The sequence below is a fragment of the Pseudorasbora parva genome, chromosome 21 (genome assembly GCF_024679245.1).
Source record: "Pseudorasbora parva isolate DD20220531a chromosome 21, ASM2467924v1, whole genome shotgun sequence".
In the NCBI taxonomy this organism is placed as follows: Eukaryota; Metazoa; Chordata; class Actinopteri; order Cypriniformes; family Gobionidae; genus Pseudorasbora; species Pseudorasbora parva.
Window position 1 is genome coordinate 21,766,794 of NC_090192.1, and position 27,641 is coordinate 21,794,434.

At 38.9% G+C, this 27,641-nt stretch overlaps 1 protein-coding gene across 2 annotated transcripts in view; it reads left to right on the forward strand.

The window, feature by feature from the left end:
• Positions 1-8,428: 8,428 nt before the first annotated feature.
• The window catches only part of ca10a (carbonic anhydrase Xa), a 240,428-nt gene continuing 221,215 nt past the window's right edge, over positions 8,429-27,641 (forward strand). Inside the window, exons 1-2 of one of the 2 annotated variants that reach the window (XM_067429906.1) lie at positions 8,429-8,582; positions 8,982-9,385. In XM_067429906.1, the coding sequence (XP_067286007.1) occupies positions 9,325-9,385 (61 nt within the window). In that variant the 5' untranslated portion in view covers positions 8,429-8,582; positions 8,982-9,324. Of the gene's footprint in view, positions 8,583-8,849; positions 9,386-27,641 lie in introns of those variants that run through there. The other variant, XM_067429905.1, reaches the window with a different exon arrangement.

Genomic DNA, 27,641 nt, shown 5'->3' on the forward strand with positions numbered 1-27,641 from the left:
GTGGGTTACATGACAGTGAAAATATGGTGGAAGTAGTACGTCCAAATTGAAGCAATGAAGATCTCGAGCTAGTTATCGAAGGTGGGCTTCAGAGAATGGTCCCCATTTTGCCAAACCAGTGCGGCAATGTACAAGGATGCGGCACCACTGATTCAATCCATGCCACCCAAGCCGCTCCTGGAGAGGCTCCGTGAGAAGAACAAGCCTGTACACATGGCATTCCCTGACCAGGCGAAGGCTTTTGACAGAGTGCCTCTCATCCAGCAGGCCCTTTGGGTTCACAGTGTCCCTGAAGCCTATGTGACTTGGATCAAGCCCCTCTACACCAGAGTCACCAGCATCGTCCACTGCCCTGTGTGAACATCATCGCCCTTCCCAATTACCATTGTTGTCCACCAAGCCTCGCCGCTCTCACCACACCTGTTTGTCCTGTGTATGGACACAGTCACCAGGAACTTTCAAGCACCTCATACATGGTCACTCCTCTAGGTCAATGACGTCAAAACGTCAAATTCAAAGGTGAAAGACTCACTTGAAACCATTGCATGGTGATTAAACATAAAAAAGACTACTAATTCCATGGACCCGTCATTACTAGTGACGCAGCACCCTCCACGAATCTAACATGGGTTAATATGGCATGAAGTGGTGTCAGCTCACTGGGGTTCACTGCAATCAGCAGATGCCCACCACCTCGGGGACAAGATCTATAAGACCATAGTTTGCACTGTGGTCCTTTATGGCACTTAGTGCTGGCCAGTGTCAGTGAAACACGAACAAGCTCTGGAAGTCATGGAGATGCAGATACTCCGGTGTAGCTTTGGGCTAATGGGATGGGAGCATGTAACAAACAAAGATGTCAGGAAACGGCTGGGCATTACTGTGGTGTGACAGGCAGCGGGGCGAGGGACCGCGAGAGCATGTGACGGGAGCATAAAAGGAGGAGCAAGGACAGCGGAAGACGAGAGAGGACCAGGCCTGGATTTTATGTTATGTTTTGTTTATGTGTTTGTGGGCAGTCGTCCGTGAGGGGCTGCCCACGTTTTATTTTGTGTGTTCGTGGGCAGTCGTCCATGAGGGGCTGCACGCGGTTTTACTTTCGTTTTGTTTGGCAGTGTGTCTGGGAACCGGACCAGAATTTTTTTTTTCTCTTTCTTTCTTTTTTCCCTCTCTCCCCTCTCTCGTCCGCGGGCTCCTCGTGCTCCCGTCTACATTTCTCTCGCCTCTCTGTCCTTACCCCCAGGTGCCGCGGTGGGGGTATGTGGTGTGACAGGCAGCGGGGCAAGGGACCGCGAGAGCGGGCCGGTGATTAGTGTTGACAAGTGCCAGCTGCATGACACACCTGTCTCGTCTCACGTCTCACTGCCCGCGGTTTTACTTTCGTCTTGTTTATTTATTTTGAATTAATAAATGTTGAACGTCCGCCGGTTCCCGCCTCCTTCCTTCCCAGCTACTAACTGCGTTTCAATTACCCAAATAAAAAAAGTGTTAACAAAACTATGGTGGTATGGACACGTCGTACAGAATGTCACTTGCCAGAACAGTCCTGTGCCTAATGCCAAGTTCACACTCCAGGGGGCGTATTACAGAAGTATCTTAACTTTAGAATCTTATCTTATCTGTTTGATAACCCTGGCAATTTCAGTCAGGACCACATTTAGGACAAAGGTTATTACAGAATGACATTTCTTAAATGCAAAATCGTATCTTAACTATGGATAGGAAATGGGTATTACAGAAGCATCCTAACTCGACAAAAAATCCTAAAAGATGTCTTAACTTTAGGACAACCCCACTGGTGTTGAAATCCAGTGGTAAAAATCACAATACAGAAATCCTTTTTTTGAGAGAGCGTTACGTTTATTAATTATATAAAACGAAGTGCAGCGATGTTTGGTGGTTGAGAGACTTTTGGAGGATCCAGAGGATGTGCCGTGCTTTGATGATAAAATGCTTGTAAATAATTACAGACTCCCACGAAACATTGATTTTGCAGTTAGTTGACGAATTGCGACATAATCGAGGCCAACCAGCCGTCGAGGAGCATTAGCCTACTGGTTTACTGACATAAAGTTGTTTTGATCATAAATTTAAGGACCATCTCTAAAGTTACATACGACATTGGTATACCTACACACTTCTAACTTAAGCATTTGAACAGAATATGTAAAAGGTGTGCATCATAGCTGAGATCTAGATAAACACTTTACAGTTAGTTTTGCTACTGTACGACGTTCAGATGCTATTGAAGTTACAAATGTGTATACCAATGTCGTATGTAACTTTAGGGACGGTCCCTACATTTGCGAATATCGAACGTTTTCTTTTTTTCTTTTTTCTTTTTCCTTTTTTGCAAAAGGCAATTTATAAAACAGCACACTGTTGTTTCTCCATTTTGATTTTAGGTTTACCTCAGAAAGAGTTTGCGAGTTGTTGGTTGCTTGGTAACAGACTTGCCAGTTGATTACCAAACTCGATTAAGTGGTATAAGATTTGCTAACTACAGATATGATGAGATTTTGTAACATAGGATAAGAATCCTAAAACAAGATAAATATATTAAGATAAGACCTAAGATAGAAAGTTTCTGTAATACGCCCCCTGGACTTTAAATCTGGTTTTCAATTGCAGACAGATTTTGTGAAATCGCAGACAAATGCCGAGATCAGAGGCAAATCTGTGCTCGTTCGCTCGAATGACAATTACGCAATCTAAGAGAATCAATGATGTGTGGCCGGCACCAGTGAGATATTTGTCATGCTAAATATCTGGACCTGTCTGCGATTTAAACTCCTGCTGTGTGAAATGTGTTCTGATTGAAAATTACATTGACAATTACCTACAGCCAATGAGAGGGCAAGATACAATTTTGATCGCAAGCTTCTTGAAGGCTACACTCTAAAAAATGCTGGGTTAAAAACAACCCAAGTTGGGTTGAAAATGCACCGACCCAACATTTGAGTTGTTTTAACCCAATGGTTGAGTTGTTTTAACCCAGTGGTTGAGTTGTTTTAACCCAGTGGTTGGGTTAAATGTTGCTTAAGACAATCCAATTGCTGGGTAAGAACAACTCAACCATTGGGTTAAAACAACCCAATTGTTGGGTCGGTGCATTTTCAACCCAACTTGGGTTGTTTTTAACCCAGCATTTTTTAGAGTGTACCATTTTTAATAACAATTCCATTCCCGTACATGATCTTATGTTATCACTTCTCACCTGTGTTTGGTTGTGAAACGTAGTTCGTGGACCACACAGTTGTCTGGATTTTTCTGGGATTGTAAAAATCACGCATTTTGTAGATCCATTTTTCAGTGTGCACAAAGCAGCAAATGAATGCTACCGCAGATAGTAGTACAGCGTGTAGGAATATATATATAAATATCCCAGCAGCGAGTCAACACAACAAATCATTCCAAAGACCCCCTATTCAAACCCTGAACCGATCGTAAAACTGTTTAAGGATGCCCAAACACCCCAGAGACCCCCCAACCTGCGTTATCTCAAAACCAGCACAAGGACAAGACGAGTCACGTGATGTGATCCCCTTTGCTCTGCAAGCATAGCAGCGGGCATGACTTCACGAAGAAGGGTCTCATTTATTACCGACAGACATAAATTTAAATCGCTATCGGGACACACGAGTTGCTAAAAGCTTTCTGGCGTGCCCGGAATCAACATGAACATTAGACAGACAGATCTCTTTGTCCCCCTCCTTCCTCGACTCGCACATTGCAAAGGCTCTTTGAACATCACCACACTTCAAAACTCCATCTGAACCTCGCCGAAGAAAACTTCCTGGAGTCTGCGCTGCTGCATCACAGAGTCGCCTGTCTCGTTGCAACCAGCTAATGCCATTAAAGTTTTGCCGTTAAACTTGCAAAACCGACTCTGACCCACTGAACACAACAACTGACTACAAGCTGAGCAACACCGTCCTAAGAGGAACCCATGCTCGTAGGAGCATTCAAACGCAAGTACACAACTCTTCATTCTGGCTGAACTGGTAAAAATCATATCTAAGCGGAGAAACTTAGGTCGACCTGCTAGTCTATTGATTCTCAGATTGTGGCTAAGAAATCACTGGGACTTTACTGGGACTTTTCCATGGAGTACGACCAATGAAGAAAGTCAGTACTGCCCTGGAGGATACCTTCGACCATGCCAAATAGAAATGTTTTTGAAAAAGATCGGACCCTACTGATGGACGGTATTAACTCTGGAATAAAGAAAATTTGTACATGTTGATTCATACATAAATGTTTTGTTTTACCAATAAGGCTGTCGAGAAGTCTTTTTGAGAAGTCTCGTTTGAATGTTATTATACTGGATGAGTTTTGTGTGCTGTGTGCTCCTCTTATGACTGTCCTGCAGCTGGAATGCATTGTCCCTTTGCATCGGAGGGGCTGAAGTAGAAATCAAATCATTTGGCAATCCTAATGTGTTTTGATTTTTCCATTAGCAGGCCAGTCATTCTGGCATACACGCTGGCATGATCATAATTAGTGTCTTCCATTTGCATTATTGCAGTCAATTGAACCAGTAGAGCATTGATCCCATGCTGATTGGCACTACCTGCACCGCTTTACAACACTGATCTGAGTTACAAGCCAGAGATGGGTTTTGAACCCTGACTGCATTAAACCTGCTTGTGTATGTCGCTTTCCATTTGCAGGGCTAATGTGCCCTGGCTTTGGAACAACCTCCCAACATGAGTCCCTTGTTGGTGGTGGGAGAATTAAGGTTGACTTCCAATCGATCAGGGCATGGCCTGGCCTGCAGTGAAGGGAGATATCGGCACGCTAGGATTATAACCCCTGCAAACCCCCACAGCCAAACAGCTGTTGACCTCCGAACGGATGCATGAACTTCTTTCTTATTTCACAATCCACCTCCTCTGTCTCACAATAGCCTGAATGCCACTCTTCAAGCGATGGTTTGCCTTTTTCGGTTACTCTTGATAGGTTGTAGGTCATGTGCTATGGGCATAACTGTGCTCTATGCGCTTGATATTTCTTTTTCCTTTGAAACATAAAAATAGAAGTGTGTAGCTGGTTGATAATCAATAAAAGACAATTTATACACAACATTTTGGCTTTTTCACATTGACCCAATTAAAATATGGCAACAGGGTTAATAGTAGTGTTGTAGTATTCGAGATCGCTCTTGGTCTTGTCTCAGTCTTGGACTTGGAGGACTCCGGATTTTATCTCTAGACCAGTCAACACCACAACTGCAAGGATATCACTAAATTGCTGGTGCATTTTCTTATTTAACATTAAAGGAACACTCCACTTTTTTTGGAAAATAGGCTCATTTTCCAAGTCCCTTAGAGTTAAAGAGTTGAGTTTTACCGTTTTTGAATCCATTCAGCCGATCTCTGTATCTGGCGGTAGTACTTTTAGCATAGCTTAGCATACATCATTGAATCGGATTAGACCATTAGCATCATGCTCAAAAAAGACCTAATACTTTCAATATTTTTCCTATTTAAAACTCGACTCTTCTATAGTTACATTGTGTACTAAGACCAACGGAAAATTAAAAGCTGTAATTTTTTTTTATACCAATATAGCTAGGAACTATTTTCTGAGTTATATCACTGGGTCCCATCGTACGGCAGGAAAATTCCCTTATTTTTATGCAGGAATGAGAGAATAGTTACTATCCATATCGGTCTAAAAATCTAAACTTTTCATTTTCCGTTTGTCTCAGTACATGATATAACTACAGAAGAGTCAAGTTTTAAATAGGAAAAATATTATCTTTGAAAAAATAAAGTCTTTGGTCATTTTTGAGAGTGATGCTAATGGTCTAAATTGATTCAATTATGTATGCTAAGCTATGCTAAAAGTGCTACTGCCAGATACAGAGATCGGCTGAATGGATTCAAAAATGGTAAAACTCAACTCTTTAAAGCTACACTGTGTGATATTTACCCCCATCTAGTGGTGAAAAGATATATGACCATCCAGTGAATAATAGTTTCTGTTCCTCTCAATTTCGAATTTCGTTTCAACTCCTACGGTGGCCGATTTAATCATGGCTTCCAGTTCGACCTCTTCGGTGAGTGTTGCTTTAAGTGATGAGGTTACTTTTGAAAACTATTATAATTTGCAGTTATTTCATTTGCCAAATGATCTATGATCAAATTAATCTATGTAAAATGAATAATAGTTTTATGTTTTCGTTATTTTTTACCATTTCATTGCTAACATCAGCTATCAGGTTCCCAGACTAATGCAAGCTAATCTTAGTAAAGTAACTTTTATCAGTGCTATCGTTATTCTGTATATTGTCGGACATCACCAGCGTAAGGCAAACAAATTGTAATGCAATTAAAATATTAATGTTATCCGTCATAGAACACGGATTTGTGTTACAAGGTAAACAATACTTTTTCATCATTGACGCGAGGAAAACTATCCTAGACGTCGTTCTAGTGTTATGCACAGCACACCATGATATAATTAGCCAAGCAACAATAAAACTTCCAATATACACAAATAGGCTGAATTAATATTACCTGTCGAGAAGAAAGCAGGTAACGTCGGCGTTCTTTTTAAAATCGTTGCTCCTCATGAGCTCTTTCCATCTTGGAAAGGCCACTCCAATATTTACTTTTGTCTTGTTGATTTGCCTGTTGCGTTGCCGTCTTAATTCTCTTTTCCACTTCCTTGGCGACTCTGATACATATCCCGCAATGTTACTAGGTCCCCGACCGGGGTTGAATTCGGTAATCAATTCCGGGACGTGGTTGCTTTCACACAGAAGGCGACCCGGCAATGTTCCGGGAATATTGCGGGTCCAACGTGCATTGTGAAAGGGGCTTAAGAGTGATCCTCCATCATCATATAGCAGCCTAAGCAATCCCCCGCTTCACATTCGACAGTGCCATCGAGTGTAAAAACGCGAAAAGCGAAGCTTGAATTTACGGGTATGTCCCTCTTTGGCAAATGTACTTTCAATATGGAGGAGCAACATGGCGACCGCCATCCGAACCCCTAACACGTATGTATTTTCAATGGTATATTATACTTTATTGTGTTACTATGGTACTGTTTGACCTTGATATCAGTGAAATCATAATTTACAAGAGTCTGATAAAAATAAAATAAAGTATTAAATTGTGCAGACTTTATGAAAGCTACATTTAAAATAGTTTTGAGAATAAAACTTGCTTATTTACGTTATCTTTATTTATTACTCAGATGTTTTGTGTTGTATAATTCTTGAAATTCCAGACTGTGAATGATATGAGCGAAGTGTGTCTGATTATTGCTATGGCTTTTTTATGCAGATAATCTTCTTTATAAGAGTAAGACTCTCCAGTCTTTCTTATCCCCCTCTGCTATTTCCTGTATTGTATTGAATAAGCCGCAAAAAAAGCGAAAGGAAGCAGTGAGTCAGCATGAGCGATTGCATTGTGATATTGTTCTGAAAACAGAAAGGATTTTTTTTTATTATATCATGAGGACATGAACGCAAATATCTGAGCACATTAAATTAACTTATGGATAATGATACAGATCAATGATGGGTGATCACATTTGAATGTCATTGTACATAAAACCCTACCATCATAAAACTGATCATATTCCCTGCTAGACCTACTTAGACCAGAATGCAACTTTTTTTGGTTTAAATATCTTTTAACATAAAACTGTAATGAGAAAACCATATATATATATATATATATATATATATATATATATATATATATATATATATATATATATATATATATATATATATATATATATATATATATATATATATATATATATATATATATATCTTAAAAGGTTATCTTTCTTAAAAGGTTAAGCAAAATTATTTTTATTTATGTATTTTTATTTTTACTTTTTTACTTAATGCTTGTATTAGATATAAATTATCCTCTGATATTAACTAGAATTTGGTTTATAAACCTAACTCATTCTACACTAATTCATACTTATCAAAATCACTGTCACATAAAATCACATTAAAACAGCAAATAGCTTATTGATAGCATCATATATTATGCTTATTGAACTTCCAAATGTTAAATATATATAGGCTAGTCTACACACATATCCCAATGAAACATTGGGTTATAAACACGCATAGTACTACTTAGTTGAACGTATTTTGTAGCAAAGTACTAAGAATATGATGCAATTGTTGTGGTGACGGTCTAAAAGTTTTGAAAATATATCTATATACGCGAACAATTATGATAACACGCAATCGTGTTTCTTGGCAACCCGCCTTACTCTCTCTCTCTCTCTCTCTCTCTCTCTCTCTCTCTCTCTCTCTCTCTCTCTCTCTCTCTCTCTCTCTCTCTCTCTCTCTGCTGTGCGGATGCTCTGCTCCATCCACCTGTGCCTAGGTAACGTGATCACGCAATTAATAGCGGGAGCGCGCACTCTGTTTTAGTGCTCCGCGTACCCGCTGCGCACAGGAGGCTGGTGTACATAGTCGTTCACCTCAGGAAATCTCAATAGCTGTTTATTTCATGAACCACCGAATTGGGATTTTTAGTTGTTGTTTTTATTTTATTTTTAGCGTTTTGAACCGTACCTTGATACAAAAGTAACAGGTAAGCGCGGACTATCAGTTGTTGTGGATTGTTTACTGACATTTCTGCTGCAGTATTTCATAACTCCGCGGGTAAACTTATTAGACGTTTTGTCCTGTCACAGAAGCGGCCATACCCGTACGCGTTTTTAAACACCGCAGGTTAGTTTATATTCACAACTTTCCTCTCGTTAATGACACTTTATGAAAGCAGATGGATAAATGAATCAGTGCTCGCGTGCGCTGGTAAGTGTAACGGCATGTCGTGAACGAGGGAAGCACGCCCCCTTACAGCAAGTGCGCGGTCCCGTGACTTGCCCGTTAAACCTGGCTGAGTTAAAACTGTTACTCTCGCGCAGAGCTCCGACCTTGCCCAGTACGAGGACACGTCAAATCACAGTTGTACTCTCTCTTTTCGCAGGGTCAGACCAAAGGGGTCCAGCGTCTTCGTGGCATAACAGAAGCGCTTCAGGAACGCCAAAGAACGCTTAAGTCGTTTTATGGAGGCTTGTGGGACGCAACGAAACATTTCTTAAAGTGTTCGCACTGAGGATATCACTCCAGAGCCAGTTTAACTCAAGACATAGTCTTGTTTGGATTTCAGCCTGTTTGAAATGTGGCATTATGTCCTCGAGATAAATGTGATATGTGTGTGATTCGGAGAGGATCTTGTGGAAGGTGTCCAGTGGGAAAGAGACTGGGTGGACTCATCTGCAACTGATCCCCGTTTTCTGAGCGCGATGGACTTGGAATGAAGACAAAACATGGATATAATCTGGGAAATATTTATTATCCTTCAAGCCAATCTCATTGTTTGCACTTCAGGTAAGATTGCACATTATATAGGTATATGTCTTTTTTTTATATGTGTGCTATAATAGCTTATGTGTTAAAACCTTAAAAAAAAGGTATTACAAAATAATTTACGTAGTTTGTCCCCTGTTATTCAAACAATATGATAGCCTATTATTATGTCAGACCTTTCAAAATACGCAAAATTCCATAGAAATCCTGTTTTTGATTACACAAAAAAAAAAAAAATATGTTGCATACAACGTTCATAGCCACGTCATTTATATGAATTACTGTACTTAATTCCAATATTTAATAAGAATAAAAATAATGAATAAGATATTTTGCTCAATATGGTGCGGCTGTTGTATTCTAATGATGGTAGCCTATGTTTGCCATCTAAACTAATTTGTAAGACTAGACATACAGTAAGTGAAGCGTAAATTTAAATTACATTAAAAATTAAATGACATTAAATTAGTCATGAGTTACCGGTATGAGTTTTTCGCCATTGGTTGTGTAAATTTGAGATTTTGGGAGGCGGACATCACTGCATAGATCAAATGTAGAAGCGACGGAAAGCCGAATTGAGTACGAACTGCCTGGTCTACTCAAACTGTTACCATTTGCCAGTTAGGCTACTGACTTAGTCTAATGCGGAGCTATGAGGTGGATTTATAGGTTGTTCCCTCAGACATTATAGTGTTAAAAACCACAACACCCACGAAAATAACTTATTCAGTGGGCAGAAGTCTGAATGACTACCGAAAGGCGTCCGGATAGAAGTCACGAATATTATTAAATGACTAAACAAATCAAGTCCGCTCTGGTTCAACTTTAAAGCTCCTCGTGAGAGGGTTATGGAACGCGTCCAGCGGTGTCGCCCACGCGAGAACTGGAACTCGGCGCGCAACACATCCGTCTTTCTCATGATGCGTAGGACAGGCAACGTAGACGTCCTTGACCAGTGTTTATGGTCTTTGAGCACTTCGCTCTTTAGTAGCCTCATGTAAATGCCCACGTTGGTGAACATTCTACACTTGTCTACTTGTATTGCTTTGGAATATTCATTTTTACTTCTGTAGTTCTGTTTAATATAACATATTTTCAGTTATGGTAACATCACGGATGAGCCTGTTAGTATGTGAGTGGTTTGCTTTTTAATGTGTTTTAATGTGCAAAATACACGCAGTATTTATAATGTGACTGAGAATAGTAATGAAGAGATTTCCTTATCCATACGGATCTCTCTACTTCTTTCTGGTTCATGTTTTGCTCATATGTCCCTTCAAAGATTTATCTATGATCATGATATCAGTTGTAATGAGCATTTTGATTAAATGCTTACCAGTGCCCTAAAACATGGTGCCATTTTTGTCTCCCTGTACCTCTTCCAGTCTATGTGAATTGTTGTGCATTGCTCATTTTACTTCTATATATAATTCAGAAATACAGGACTTAATTGTGTCCATCAGGAATTGTTTGGATTGTGAAAAGTGGGCATCGTGCACTGTATCAAAGCAGAGATAGAATGAATGCAAGTTTGCAGTTTGGGATTGGTTTAACATTACCCAGTAGACCACACACAGCCCAAGTGACGTCAACGGAAAAGGGCGTTTCAGAGGAAGAGCAGGTTTTTAAAATTCTGATTAATGATTATGACGACAGCCTTTCTTCCCTTTGGAATAAGGTGTGCTATAAATCATTCGTAATAAGGGCATGCATCTTTATTTTAGATTGACTTTTAGATTTTGCTTAGTGTCGCTATGGTGCATTATCTTTTTCAAGCATAACATTTCCAATTTTTTCCACAACCATCACTCCCAAATAGCAAAGGCCTCTTACTTTCAACCCTAGCAGTTTTCTTGAGGACGTGTCTGTTGTCAGCAATTGCGTTGTTTTATGACAGATGGAAAACACTCCATTTTGCTGTTTGAGCTCCACTGTTTGTTTTGAAGGTCAAATTTATCTCTTTGTCTTTTGATATTTTAAAAAGGAAGCTCTCAATGATTTTGTTGTTCTCATGAAGATCAAAGATTCCATTTTGTCCCCACTACAGTCGTAATTGGGCCGTAACGAGTACCATCTTCCTTAGCTTTTTTGTTTTCAGGCATTCTTAACGAAACATCATAGATTTTAGCTGACATTTGCAGAGCATGAGGATTTGTTTAGTTATGGCAGTTAACATTTGCTTTGATGCCACTCTGGTCTGGATCCAAGCAGCACAATGATATCCTCATGAGCCCGTATTCTCAAAAAGTGCAGAGCATCTCTTTGTGTCAATGTGCAAAAGTACTGCAGTTTTAGAGGGGCTGTTGATATAAAGGTTGATATAGAATCAATTTTGAGATGAGATTCTTATTGGGACTGGATTATTTCTATGCACTTTCCGATTCATGCATTCAATGAAAATATTCTTTTGGATATGCAGTGCGGTACAGTTTCTCAGTGGTGGATTTTTAACTGGATATTTGGTATTGTGGTATACAATTTAACTTGATGTGTAACAGTTATATAGTGACAAAAATGACAATACCCATAATGCTGTACAATTTCCAGTGCAGATAATTCCACCAATCAGAGAGTCAAAACGAGCAAAATGCACCAAAAGGGCTCTGCCCACTCCCATGAAGCACTGCAAATAGCGTAATCAAGTTAAATAAAGGGAGGCTCTTTGGTATTAAAATAGAATATGCTTATTTTGCAATAAATGTCACACACATATACTCACCTAAAGGATTATTAGGAACATTTGTTCAATTTCTCATTAATGCAATAATCTAATCGACCAAACACATGGCAGTTGCTTCAATCCATTTAGGGGTGTGGTCCTGGTCAAGACAATCTCCTGAACTCCAAACTAATGTCAGAATGGAAAAGAAAGGTGATTTAAGCAATTTTGAGCGTGTTATGGTTGTTAGTGCCAGACAGGCCGGTCTGAGTATTTTATAATTTGCTCAGTTACTGGGATTTCCACACACAACCATTTCTCGGGTTAAGAAAGAATGGTGTAAAAAGGGAAAAATATCTAGTATGCAACAGTCCTGTGGGTGAAAATGCCTTGTTGATGTCAGAGGAGAATGGGCCGACTGTTTTAAGCTGATAGAAGAGCGACTTTGACTGAAATAACCACTCGTTACAACCGAGGTATGCAGCAAAGCATTTGTGAAGCCACAACGCGCACAACCTTGAGGCGGATGGGCTACAACAGCAGAAGACCCCACCGGGTACCACTCATCTCCACTACAAATAGGAAAAAGAGGCTACAATTTGCACAAGCTCACCAAAATTGGACAGTTGAAGACTGGAAAAATCTTGCCTGGTCCTTTCTGTTGAGATATTCAGATGGTAGAGTCAGAATTTTGCGTAAACAGAATGAGAACATGGATCCATCATGCCTTGTGACCACTGTGCAGGCTGCTGGTGGTGGTGTAATGGTGTGGGGGATTGTTTTCTTGGCACACTTTAGGCCCCTAAGTGCCAATTTCGAAATCGTAATAAAATCATGATTTGAGCATGCACGATTTCTAAATCGCTTCATAGCACGATTTTTCCACGCTTCTGGCCCAAACCTCCCAGTATGCTATCCGAACCAAACAGAATGCAACACACCTAAATTGAGCACAAGAACGGAACACACCGGGCATAACATATTAAATTAAAAAAATATATTATTATAGGTTAATATTTAAACAAAGCCTAATTAAGCAGGCTATGCTTTCTTTAACCCATGGCCGACGAAGTCGGTGCATTCTGATGGACATTATCCTTTATGGCAGCCTAACTCACAATAAAATAGGCTAGACATTTTTAGCCAAACAGATATGTGCAAGACATAATTATAAACCATAAACATATGTGCAAGACATAATTATAAACCATAAATTGTCTACTTTTATTTGTGTACACTACACTCACAAAGGCCTTTTCAGGGAAATATTATTTTGCATGCTCTCACTCCAAACGCTGTCTTCTTTTCAATAATTTATTTAGTTTTTGTTTCTAAATTCAGTTCATATTTCTAACAAACGAAATTCAAAGCCAAAATAACGGGGGAAAAAAGAAAAAAAATCTTGAGTTACCACCATGCAAATTTGAACATTTCGTTCTTTTAATTTTAATTAATGCGTGGATAACATGCCTATCCTTCCATAAAAAATAATAGCTATTGCGGTGCTGGGATATACACAAACTTACGAATTTTGTACACTTTAGTCCGGGTTGCTTTTTGTTGTTGTTGTTTTGATTACTTACATTAATCAGTGATGCGGGTGTTGATCCAAAATTAGCAGGTGCCTGCAGTCACCCGCAGTTACGAGTCATCCAAAAATATTTTTAATGATATTCGGGTCGCGGTCGGTCGGGTCATCTGAAATAAAGATGCCAATTAAACCTTTGTAATTTGTATAGTAGCCTACTAGAAAAAAAGTACTATGAAATACATTGATAAGGAGGATCCTCTGCATTCCAGCATAAGTGCAGCTAGTGAGCGCACATTCGGCTTTGCAGGTCGAGTCTTACTGTGCGTTCACACCGCCGGCGGCGAGAGCGGCAAGGTGGCCGGTAGTCATTCATTTTCAATGGGAGCCGGGCGGCGCGGCGCGGCGCGTCTTGGACGATTTGGGCGTCGAGGAGAGTTGAAATCAGCTCAACTTTATGGTAATGAGCTATGACGCGGTTCGGCGGCAACCAGTCAGAATGTAGAAGTGCTCCGCTTCAGAGAAATCCAGAGAACGCAGGCCTGTAAAATTTGGTTCCGACCACATTAGTTCCCTAGCAATTTGTAGGAGAGGTTGATCATTGCTGTGCGGGTTTCCCTATCATTTATGACAAGATCATTGTGTGTAATTTGTTAAGAAGTCGCGCAACACTATTTTATAGGCGCTAGAGCGCTCGTTGTTCAGCGGGTGTGCAATTAATTCTTACTTTCACATTTAAATGATTTCATGAAGTTAATTTATACCCTACTTGTGGTCAGTCTATCCATCAACATGCTTGTTTGATTTGCGGCCTCTTTAAATACAGTTTAAAAAAAGAAAAAAACATTCGATCTACGTCAGAGCGGCAGCACGTCCACGGAGCTTTCTACAGCGTCGTTGTCAGGGCGGCAAGAGCGAATTTTGACGCTCTCGCCGGCGGCGGTGTGAACGCACGGATAGAGGCGAGAATTAAACAGTCTCAACCCAGGGACGGCTGATTCAATATTATTTCTACTCAGAGCGAGGAAAGCTCGAGAAGCTGGGAAGATCATTTAGTCTCATTAATAAATATATTTTATTTATTTAGGCTATTTGTGTGTTCTAGAGACGTTTTAACTTTTTGATTCAAGTTTTAATTGGTTTCCTTTGGAAATATGTTTCAAATTAACACATAATGCATTTATAACTGTAAAGCATGTCTGTTAGTGTCAAAATCATGATTAAAAACAAAAATCTTTTTTTTTTTTTTTTTTGTCCATATCGCACAGCGAACCAAAAACGCAATAAAAAACCAAATCTGTGGTTGGCACAGATGCACTCTATAGACATATGAATTAGGGATGCATTATTTATTGGCCACTATATCGGTATCGGCTGATATGTTTGTTTTTAATGCAATTGTTATCAGGCTCGCAGAAAATTATTATTAATGGATTATTTTCTTCAGCTGAGACCCTTCAGATGCGCACGGTTCACCATGATGGCTTTCGATTGCTTGAAATATGTTTGGAAACACTTCAAAAAAGGAAAATACAGTTAAGTGCAACTTGCAGAACTTAACGATCACGATTCACGATGCGAAGGTTGAGATTCCTTTTTACAGATGTTTAATGATCGCATTGACATAGACACCAACACCGTAGAACTGAGAAGAAAAAAAAAACCCATCTAAATATACAACATAACATCAGTCATGCATTCGGAAAACTAACATCTAACACTATCACATTAAACTCACAAATAAACAGAAATTATATTCACATAACCCTTTTGCTGCTTGTGAGCTAAGAGACAGAATCATATCTTGAAGATTCTTGGTTGAATGAGTTGTGATTATAGAGAGAAAAACTTAACTCTGTGATGATTGCATAATTCCATCTATTTATGTGGATGAAAAAATAGGAAGTGACATACAAAAGATTGGAATAAAATAAATAATAGATTTTATTTATAACTCACTTTTCATTCCAAAGAATATCAAAGTGCTACACAAAGTGCTCCTATTTTGAACTTTTTTGATTTAGCTCTTCATTAACCCCCGGCCCTTCCTCAAGTTAAAGTCCAGGAAAGTTGTTTAGAAGCCAGACATGATCTTTGCAGATATCTCAACTGTCTCAACGAGTAACAGTTGGTAGGAGCCTGCAGGAGCCTGTTGTTGTTGTGCCAGATTTCTCAGTACAAGCCCAGTCAATCAGTTTGGTGTGTACAGGAAAAAAGTGTGTGCCACCATTATGATAAACAGACTTGATTTTTTTTCTTTCTTTCAGGTTTGTTTGTATAGGACTGAGAATCTAAAAATCAAATTTGACACACCAGAGTATACAGTCCTGGTTTGTTGCACTTTGCCTTGCTTTTATGAAAACACGAGGGTCTGCATTCATCCAGGTAATTGGAAGAATGTGTGTATTATTTATTTATTTATTTTCCCAGCCAAAAGCCTTTGGATATATATTTAAGTTATTTTGCCACTCAATTCTTTGAGCATAATAATTTTAGGGATTTGCAGTTTAGTAATTATTCACATGCATTTCAAACCTCTTGAAAATGATTATGGCCTGGTTTCACAGACAGGGCTTCGATTAACCCAGTGCCTTACCGATATGAAAATAATCTTGCCCTGATACTGACAATTATTTTTATTTAAAATAGCTATGGAAGCCCATTTCGCCACTTAAAAAAAGTCGGAATTCAGATATAAAAAAGTCCTAATTACTCTTTTTTTTTTATTTTATTTTTTTTATTAAGTGGCAGAAACAGGCTTCCATAGAAAGGTGATAAATTTAAATCCATGTTTTTATATAGTTTGAAAGCCTGATTACAAAAACAAAAGGCGGACCTTTAGGGTGCGTTCACACTTGTAGTTCGGTTCGTTTGGTCCGGACCAAAAAACAAAAACAAAACATAATAGTCCTGGTCCGCTTAGCGTTCACACGGGCATTTTTAACAGCGAACCTAAAGTTACCGAACCAAAGGCATAGGGAGACGGTAACAACCTGATTGGCCGGTTTATATGACGTAGGAGCTGCTTACCGAACATTCAAAACAATACTGTGTGCGGTTTACACGCGGGCATTTTATGCGTGTACATATGGCATTATTTTTTACCAGAGAACTCATGAAGAGCTCATAAAATGTTCAAAACATTCAAAAATGCATCAGGATTTCCTCCATTGTGCAGAACAGAGACGGCCGTTCTGTCGTCTGTACCTGCTAATAATGGGCAACATAGGAACTTTGATGAGAAGAGCCAGGAAGGCTTTTTGTGTGTTTTTTCTAGCATTTTTAAAACATGCTCGTCTGACCAAATATTGATTAGGCACTTCCTCGTTGCTCCACGTTTGCCCTCTAACGTTAAAGTTACTCATTTTGGATACACCGATCTTTCCGCATTGTCAAATCAGCTGCATTATGCGTTGCATCTTGTGACATTATACGTCCGGTTTTTGGTCCGTTTACATGTCTTTGGTCCGTGTTGCGTCCATATATCAATCGAACCGCACCAGAGTTCGTTTGGAAGCGGACCGAGACCCATCTTTTTAGCGGTCTCGGTCCGCTTGTTTGGTGTGCACCAGGGTTCAGATGGCAGCGTTCACATATGTTCAAATGAACCGCACTAACCGACCAATCGCACCAGGGTTCGTTTTAATCGAACCAAACATGACAAGTGTGAACTTAGGGTGCCTTCACATGTCTAGTTTGGTTCATTTGGTCCGAACCAAGGGCAAACAATTATACATTGTTGCATTTTTCAGCTTTTTGGTTCCTTTTCACACCACACTGATTGCTTTGGTCCGAACCAGTTGAAACGAACCAAAACGCAGGCACGTGACAACATCAACAACACTCATTGGCCATAGCGTATTTCCTAAACTGCTTTTCGATTGGTCAGAATTTACGTGTGGGGAAATTCCAACACGAGGCAAAGCCAGCAAACTATAATAACACTATGGAGAGACGACTGCGCGGGGCAGTTTTGTCCCTGGCCATAATCTACTACACTGTGTGTTTTTACCACAATATGCAAACAAAACATTTCTATAATGAAGCGCGGATGCCACATAATCTAGTATGATTCAACCGAACTAAATGAGGCAGGTGTGAAAGCACCCTTAAAAGCCATGTCCCAAATACTTCAACATAAATCAGAACTGTACAATACAGTAGCCTAGTTTGAAACTGTGTAATATTCCTTTACTGTTAAAATTAATTGTACACTCCTATGTCCCACTTTATTTATATTAAAAACAAATGGTAACACTGTAAGTTTAATTACACTGTGTTCATGTTAATCTCAACATTTAAGATGTTTTTAAGATCCAAACTTGTATCTGTCAACAGTAATGCACTGTAAACTAATATGAACACAAACATTTCCTTAACTAACATCAACAAAGATTGCTCTCTGTTAGTTCATTATAGTAATGCATTAACAAATGATAACAACAAAAAAGTAAATTCTGACCAATCGAAAAGCAGTTTAGGAAATACGCCATGGCCAATGAGTGTTGTCGATGTTGTCACGTGCCTGCTTTTTGGTTCGTTTCAACTGGTTCGGACCAAAGCAATCAGTGTGGTGTGAAAAGGAACCAAAAAGCTGAAAAATGCAACAATGTATAATTGTTTGCCCTTGGTTCGGACCAAATGAACCAAACTAGACATGTGAAGGCACCCTAAGTTCACACTTGTCATGTTTGGTTCGATTAAAACAAACCCTGGTGCGATTGCTCGGTTAGTGCGGTTCATGTGAACATATGTGAACGCTGCCATCTGAACCCTGGTGCACACCAAACAAGCGGACCGAGACCGCTAAAAAGATGGGTCTCAGTCCGCTTCCAAACGAACTCTGGTGTGGTTCGATTGATATATGAACGCAACACGGACCAAAGACATGTAAACGGACCAAAAACCGGACGTATAATGTCACAAGATGCAACGCATAATGCAGCTGATTTGACAATGTGGAAAGATCGGTGTATCCAAAATGAGTAACTTTAACGTTAGAGGGCAAACGTGGAGCAACGAGGAAGTGCCTAATCAATATTTGGTCAGACGAGCATGTTTTAAAAATGCTAGAAAAAACACACAAAAAGCCTTCCTGGCTCTTCTCATCAAAGTTTCTGTGTTGCCCATTATTAGCAGGTACAGACGACAGAACGGCTGTCTCTTTTGTGCACAACGGAGAAAATACTGATGCATTTTTGAATGTTTTGAACATTTTATGAGCTCTTCATGAGTTCTCTGGTAAAAAATAATGCCATATGTACACGCATAAAATGATCGCGTGTAAACTGCGTCGTCTTTCCTGTAGCTCAATGAGTAGAGCATGGCGCTAGCAACGCCAAGGTCATGGGTTCGATTCCCAGGGAAAGCAAGACTTGACAAAAATGTAAAATGTGTACCTTGTAGGGGTGTAACGGTTCACAAAATTCACGGTTCGGTTCGATACGATACACTGGTGTCACGGTTCGGTTCGGTACGGTTCGGTATGTTTTAGATAGGCCTACAGCAAAAAGAAAAAAATGGCAGATAAATTACCTTTTTTTATTATTTTTTTATTAAAACTAACAAAGTATGATTTTTTTTTTTACATTGAACAATGATGGAGCTATACTTTACCCATCTTCTATGTAGTTACAGGAATAAGACATTAGCTCTTTACATTAGCGTGTGCGGTGCGTGTTGCGTTGCGTGTGCGTTGCAGGAGCCCCACACCCTGCTTTCACATATGCTGCGTTTGCAGTCCACAACTGATTAGCTGTTGCACACCACAAACACAGCATTGATTCATTATTTTTTATTTAAAATCCAAAAGTTTTTACTGAACATGCCTCGTCAGAATTCCAATTATCTTTGTTTACTCTTTAATAGAAGTCAGGTTATGTAGCCTATTACATTTAAACAACATTTTATTAAATTCATTTATTCATATTTAGATTTAGCTCATACAAGTGGCAAAACATTTAAACATAGTTTATAGCCTTAAATCACAAACATTTTAAATTAGAAACTTACAATAGCCTATTCAAAAACAGCCGACTCTCGTCTTTTCTTTCGTTTTTACACACTTTTAAAAGAAATCCTGCAGGTCAAAAAGAACTTTGCTTTTCACCTCCAAGAAAGTATGTGCTATACATTATGGCACTTTTTTTTTTTTTTTACTTAAATGCCAGGTAAGGTGTCGTTTTGTTGCTTTACATGAGAAAAAAAAGCCATGTATTGACTTTGAAACAAGAGTATATTTTAAAATATATGCATCTGTGGTGAAATTACTAGATTTTCGCGTCAGTACATGTTTATTTTAATGCGAACAATGTTCTATCACTTTAATGCAGCAACGCAGCGCAGCAAAAAATAGACTCGGTACTAAAACGATCCGTGCACTGCTGCAGACACAACGCTCCTGGAACGGACTGACGGACCGCATCTGTGTGAAAGCTGTGATCCGTTAACATGGGTACGGAAAAAAAATACGCACCGCACACGCGATGCAGACGGAGTATGTGTGAAACGGGCGTTAGGTCTCATATCCGCGGCTATAAATGGACCACTCGCCGCGGTGATGTCTTTTGCCATTTGAATACGTTGGAATGTCTGTCTAAATGCTGCGGGGATAGTTTGTGGCTGTTTCTCCTTTTTATCGTCTTGTTGTCGGCGTAAATGAGATGATTGACATGACATTAATTATTCCTGCTGCTGTACCATCAGCAAATGCGACATACCGTTGTTTTTTTTAATCCATCACTCTTGCCAACACCATCATAGCTAACAAAGAATCCAAAGTTCACCCAAACACCAGACCTGTTGGTTATTGGAGGATCTTCTATTTCTGGTTTGTTAAACGCAATAGCCATTTTGCGACGAGCATTCAGCGCGTAGCCTACTGAGTAAGCGAGCACCTGACTGAGCAGCCTAAAACATATTTGGTGTTTTTTTTTTTTCACTTCGGCGGTGTCAGGGGCATTGGCTGTTACGTCGTTTTGGTTATTGGGCTACCTTGTTGAACGCATATTATTATATTTCACACACTTTTTTATTTTCCAAATTTAATTAATTAGTCCAAGAACCGTTCGGTACATAATGCGTACCGCGTACCGAACCGAAAGCCTCGTACCGAACGGTTCAATACGAATACGCGTACCGTTACACCCCTAGTACCTTGAATACAATGTAAGTCGCTTTGGATAAAAGCGTCTGCCAAATGCATAAATGTAAATGTAAACCGCACACAGTATTGTTTTGAATGTTCGGTAAGCAGCTCCTACGTCATATAAGCCGACCAATCAGGTTGTTACCGTCTCCCTATGCCTTTGGTTCGGTAACTTTAGGTTCGCTGTTAAAAATGCCCGTGTGAACGCTAAGCGGACCAGGACTATTATGTTTTGTTTTTGTTTTTTGGTCCGGACCAAACGAACCAAACTAACCGAACTACAAGTGTGAACGCACCCTAAAGGTCCGCCTTTTGTTTTTGTAATCAGGCTTTCAAACTATATAAAAACATGGATTTAAATTTATCACCTTTCTATGGAAGCCTGTTTCTGCCACTTACTAAAAAAAAAAAAAAAAGAGTAATTAGGACTTTTTTATATCTGAATTCCGACTTTTTTTAAGTGGCGAAATGGACTTCCATAGCTATTTTAAATAAAAATAATTGTCAGTATCAGGGCAAGATTATTTTCATATCGGTAAGGCACATTTAAAAAAAGCTAAAGCCTAATCCTGGGTTAATCGAAGCCCTGTCTGTGAAATCAGGCAATAATCATTTTCAAGAGGTTTGAAATGCATGTGAATAATTACTAAACTGCAAATCCCTAAAATTATTATGCTCAAAGAATTGAGTGGCAAAATAACTTAAATATTGCAACATTAGCCCAGACAATAAGGAAATGTATCAAATCTTAATGTTGATGAAAATAATACATTAATAATATAGGTGCTACTTATTAATAATGACGCATCAATGCTTTTAATTACAAATAATTGTAATGGTTATGTAAGTTCCTCCTATCAGCCCAACAACGGAATCCAGTGGTGTGGGCAAAGGAATTCTGTGTGTATGCCTTTTCAGTGTTTCTGCGAAGTTCACTTAATTATTAAAATGTGGATTATCTCATTTTAACTCCGACTCCATGAGTAATTTGATTCCAATTTTGTGACTTCATTAAATTTGTTACGTTTGTAACTTAACAGCTGATCATAAGATTAGTTGTGATTTAATTTGGATTGTTGTTGTTTTTCTTAGTATCTCTTATTTTCAAATATTAGTTCCACCACGGGACCCGGAGACTTAACTTCCGCAAATTACATTAGCTCACGGACATGATTTAGCCCGTTCTGGTATTATTAGAGGATGCAGAGCGAATATTTTACCTTGTCAGGTCACACATGCTTACTCATAACAAGTGTAATTTTAGTATTAGACACGAAAGCTGCAACCTGCTAATAACGATGATAGTCAGAAATCAGATTGCCCCAATATGATGTTCTCCATGCTCCATTCATTGGGTCCTCGGGATGATCTCTCCTGTCCTTTATTTTGGCCAGACAGAACTTAAACAAAAATAATTAAATAAGAATACCATGGTACACAACTGATCAGCATTAAAAAAAACTACATGCAGATGACTGTATGCCCTAAAAACAATTCTTACATTAAACATCTTATAACTGTACACACACACACTTGCTCACAGTGTGTGATTGTCTTTAAGAAGCTGACACAGCACTGGATGGGGTATTCTGCCTAAAGAATTTTCCCAAATGGCAGTTCTGCCAGCCTTCCTTAAATACCCAGACCAGAACAAACGGGTTGTACACATTTTCTAAACACCTGGTTTTGAAGTAGAGGATCAGATATTGTGAAAAGACTCAAAAAAGGGTACAGTATTTCAATCTTTCTAATCTACCAGTGACTGCAGTGAAGTTAAGACCATTTTACCACTCGCACTGAGACTTTTTAAAAGATACCAAACATGAAAGGGAAAAAAAAAAACAACAGATTCACAAGATGCATCATATGTGGTATTAAACATTCTGTGACTTCAATCAGGTGGAAGGGAGGGGAGGGGAGGATTGAGAGGGGGAGGTGTCCTACACTCTTTCTGTGAGATCTTCTATCCAGATTAGTGAGTTGTATTGTTTTATTGCAGTGTTAAATCTTAGCTTTTTGTCTTGGCAGCAAAACCAATTCTTACAGTAAACATTCTTTAAAACGACTGTTTCAAATTTAACATTTCTGTTTGAGCTGCTCGCGCTGAAGCTCAAGAGAACACCCGTAAACTGAAGCACTTTAGAAACTCAACGGAACACATCCTGTATAAGATAAATCATATATTTATAAAAAATAAACATATTATAACTTATATTTGTACAAAATCACGCACCAATGAACTTGAAATAAGGGTGTACTCCCACTAGGCACTCAGGAACAGTGACCCGTTTGATCTGTGGTTCGGTTGACTAGTGTGAGTGCTCTGTTCCGTGCTCGGGTGCAGTTTGTTTAGGTGAAAAGGTGGGCCAGAGCACAGTTAGGTTGGGCTTGGGTACGGTTCACATGCAGTGTGAGTACGAACTACTCCGGAGCACAGAACCGGCTATGCGCTATGGTCATCATTACGACAGCAAACACAGACCTATTACTACTTGGATACACGTTTCAAATAATTTAAGTATATTTAGATTCATAACGGTCCTGGTTCTCGCCTTATTGACCAACTTTAATTGTAGTTGATTGCGAGTAAAGCTATAAATTCCTCCATCAAAGTCAGCTGCCCTTAAAATAATCTTCTGATGCGTGCAATGCAATCAAGTGAAAATTGCTGCATGGCATAAATGGTCAATCTATTAGGAACGAAAGCTTTTCTTCCTGTTCTTCAAAACAAAAAGCTGCATCTTGAATGACGTAAGCGTGCACCGGCCTGGTGCTTAAAGTGCAATGTGAGTGCATGCCAGCGGGGACAATCTGGTAGAGTGTGAGTACACTCAAAGTTACATAGTAAGAATAGTAACTCCTGTTGTGGACATGTTTTTCCTGTGAAACACGACAACTAAACACAAAAGAATTTACAACTTATTAATATAGTGTTATAATGTTATGACATCCCCAATCATAGTTATTAATGTTTTGCATTGCTTTTTGAGTTTGCGCTGAAGATCACTGGTACAATGAAGTGCAGCGAGTTATTTATCTCAACTAAACGCATGCTATATGAGAATAATCAGGTATTTATATTACATAAACTTAATATTAGCTTATATTTGCACAAAATGACACTAATGCACGAGTGAAGCTTGGACTAAGTTATGTGCTAACTGCTAATCTGAAAGTGTAACTCCTGTTGTAGAGGCACTCTTCCCACAATGCACTTCAATACAACAAGTTAACCCAAAGAATTCTCATTTTATTACAATAGTGTTCTCATTATAATCATGTAGCTATATAACAGTCCCAGTAGTTAATGCTATGCGTTGCTGTGCGAGCTAAAGCTAAAGATGACCCACCGGTACAATGAAGCGCTTAACTGCATCCTGCATCCATAATTAACTCAACCAAACATATCCCATTTGATATTAATCAGGTGTAAACAAAATAATCTTAATATTACAACTTACAATCAATGGCACAAAAGGCTGCGAATGCAGAAGCAAACTTGACTGTAACTCCGTGGATGTGGTCTTTCAACAACAACAACGTGCTGCTAAAAAAAGGGCACACAAAGAATTCACAACATGTTTACAGCCAATTTCTCATGGAATTTTTATGTAGCCTATATGAAAGATTTGTGCTGCAGCCTGCAACTGTATCTTCCTTTTCAATGTGATTCCAAATCATATCAAGCAATTGACACAACCATCGTGACAAACAGCACACACCTGAAGTGTCTAAAGGCTACATTATCTAACTTTAATATATCTTTAATATATATTGGCCTAATTTAATTATCGGATCAATAAAAGTAATGACTGCGATACCAAGTCAGCACTGAAAAAAAAAGTGACTTTGAATGCTGTTGAGCAATGTGCTACAATGATCAACACATGGCAGCATGTCTGTGCAAGCACTCTGTGGAAAACGTCATTGATGTACATTTCCAACATGTTTGTGAAGCGCTAATCGTGCTAAAATTCAATCGCAGACATATTTGATGAGCGTGTGAGCACAAGGAGGTCAGATTTTTTTTTTTACGATTCTGCTCAACAGCGCTCAAAGCGTCAATTTTAAAAATTTCATTACCAATTTGGTATCGCGGCCTGTACTTTTAACAACTGTCATGTCAGTGCAAGTTAATTTCAGTTAAGACCGCTCAAACATGCATTTTATTCTGGGACTAGGCTTAAACATTGTCTGTGAAACCCATGGGAGTCGTTTTTTTTTTACTGGAGTAACGTTAGATGCCATTTACAAATATACCACCGTTTACTAAACAATTGATTGGGCAAATTCGAAAATCACTGAGATATTTACCGTGGATATAGTGTAGGGGCAAGACGCATGTCATCAAGTTTTGACACGCATCGATCAGAGGTTCGAATCCGCCTTTTGCCACACTCGCTCTACTCCCTTTTCCTATCACATTTCAGAGCGGAAAGGCCTTTATTTTCAATAAAAAATTTGAAAATATTAGAAAACTGGAAATAAAGCATCTAACATTTGTTTAATACTGTTGTTTAGGGGTAGGTAAACAGACATTTGCTGAATTAGAGATTATAAAAGTGAGGGGTCCATTAAAATTGGACGTAAAAAGTTGGTTGGTCTTGTCCCCCCCACACACAATGGTTCCGACACCCATGCTGAAACCGGACAAAAAAATTCAGTTAGTCTTGGGGGACTTGATTAATCAGAGCTGAATATTCCTGACATTGTTTAAAGAGCATGGATAGTTTATTGAGAGTAAGGCATTTAAAGTGGCATTATTAAGACGTGAAGAGGTTGTATGCACTTTCAACCATGGTGTTTAAATGTTGTAATTTATCAAATCCTAGTTTGCATGGTTCTCATTAAGCAGTTGTGGGCACAATATATTATTTCTGCATGATTGTGGAATATTCAAATGAATACATTCAATTCATGTTTTTGTATTTATTTATTTATTTATTTTCCATTTTTTGTCCCATGGAGACAATGGAACCTAATTTTATAGATGCATTTAAAGAAAATATGATTAAATTGGAGTAATGTTTCTCATTAATATATCCATGCTTATGTTTCTAATCAAATGCTCTTTATAAAATGACTCCCACTTTCCCTGAATCTTGACAATTTTAGTGTGAATTTTTAATTAGCCTGAAGAAACATTTAATTTAAGCATTTGATTAATTCAAAACCAGACACAAACCATATTTTAAAACTGAAAGGCTAAACACTCGCTGAACTTCTAAGTCAGCTGTGAGTCAGAAGCAGCTGTGTTTAGCTAGGTCTTCCCTGATGGATGGGTTTAGCTAACACTATTGACTGTCACATGCAACGAGCATAGCCATTTGTAAAAACCTAGCCATGAATCTTGTCACAAACCCACAGCAGCGAGACACCATGACATGTTTGCACTGGCTCTCAGGTGCCCTGTGGCACATCATCCACGGTGCGCACCTGGCCACTCTTAGCTCAACAAGCAAGCTCGCCGCAGCTTGACAGTGATCTCGGCTCTCTTTACGAAGGGAGGCCTCGCAGTCACCACGCACGTGACTGTGAGAAGGTGTTTTTAATGTTCGGGCAATGCCACGGCTGAAGGCCGGAACATTAAGCACTGATATCTACAGTATAGTACAGAGGCTTTCGCTGTGGCTGGGTGATCCTGCGCGCACACACTGGGCAACGTTGTCTCAGCCGACTAATCTGATAATCCCATGCAGATGTGTCTGTGTGAGTTTGCATCTGTGCATGTGGACCGAGAGAGAGAGAAGAGACAGTTGCAAGATTGTCGGCATCCTCCTTACGTGATTTGGTTGTTTATCCTTTTCCCTTCCAGAATGAGGGGCTAATGTCACCGTTCAAAACATTTATATATATATATTGTAAATTGCCAAATGAATTGTGCTAACCTGAATGCGTAATACAGATGCAGCTTTTGTTCTTGTTGATAAAAATGTGCAAGTCTCTGAGGGGAATGGCTGCAAATGCTCCTGTAATACTGATAAAGTTTATATCCAGTAGTAAAAGTTCTACTCTCACATTTGCCTTGATGCATTTCTCGAGGGAAGTGCTAAGTTCTAAGGCAGTGGGTGTGCATTTCATACCATGCCATCTGTCATAACATTTATTTATAGTAGAATAACTTTTTTTAAGACTTTGGTGCCGCTGAGGTCATATTAAGACCATCAGAGCTAAAACCCCCATCCAGTATTAAGTCTAGTGTTGATCCACAAAGGATATAGACCTTTAGCTTACTGTGTAGAGTAGACTGAAGCTGGTGGCATTGGCCGGAGCTTCAGACCAGTATATTCAATGTAATAATCCTAATAGGTTGAAATGATGTGTCGAAAGAATCGATGACGGCAAATTATTATTTTTGCAAAAAAGGATTATACGATATATCTGATGGAAATGATCATCTTTTACAAATGTCGACAGTCTTTTTCTGTTTAACTTATAAACAGAATAAATTCTAATAAATTCTATATCAATAATTAGAAAAATGTAATTGAATGGAAAAAAATGTTGCAAACTGTGCAATAAGTGGATGAACAAATAAATGATGGTCATTTTTTAGAATACAAAGCTACATCTGAAATTGCATACTTTCTGAATAGGTACCTTTAAAGAAATTATTAGTTTGCACCCATTAAGAAGTATGTTCTGTATGGATGTGTGTAGTAGGGCTGGGCAGTATATTTTGTATGATATATCAATGTATTTTTAGTAAACTATATGGTATGAGGCACTACTGTTTATATCGATATGGAAAAATAGTATAAAAACGTTTTAATAAAAATAATTATGCGTACAATTTAATAATATATAATAAAGGTTTGTTTCCAAATGGATGAGGAAAGTATAGCACCTTAAATCTCTGCAGCTAGTCAAAAATAAAAATGGGGCATTTGTCAAATGAAGGAAGCCTGTTGGAGTCTCCAATACTGACAAAAAAGAAAGACAT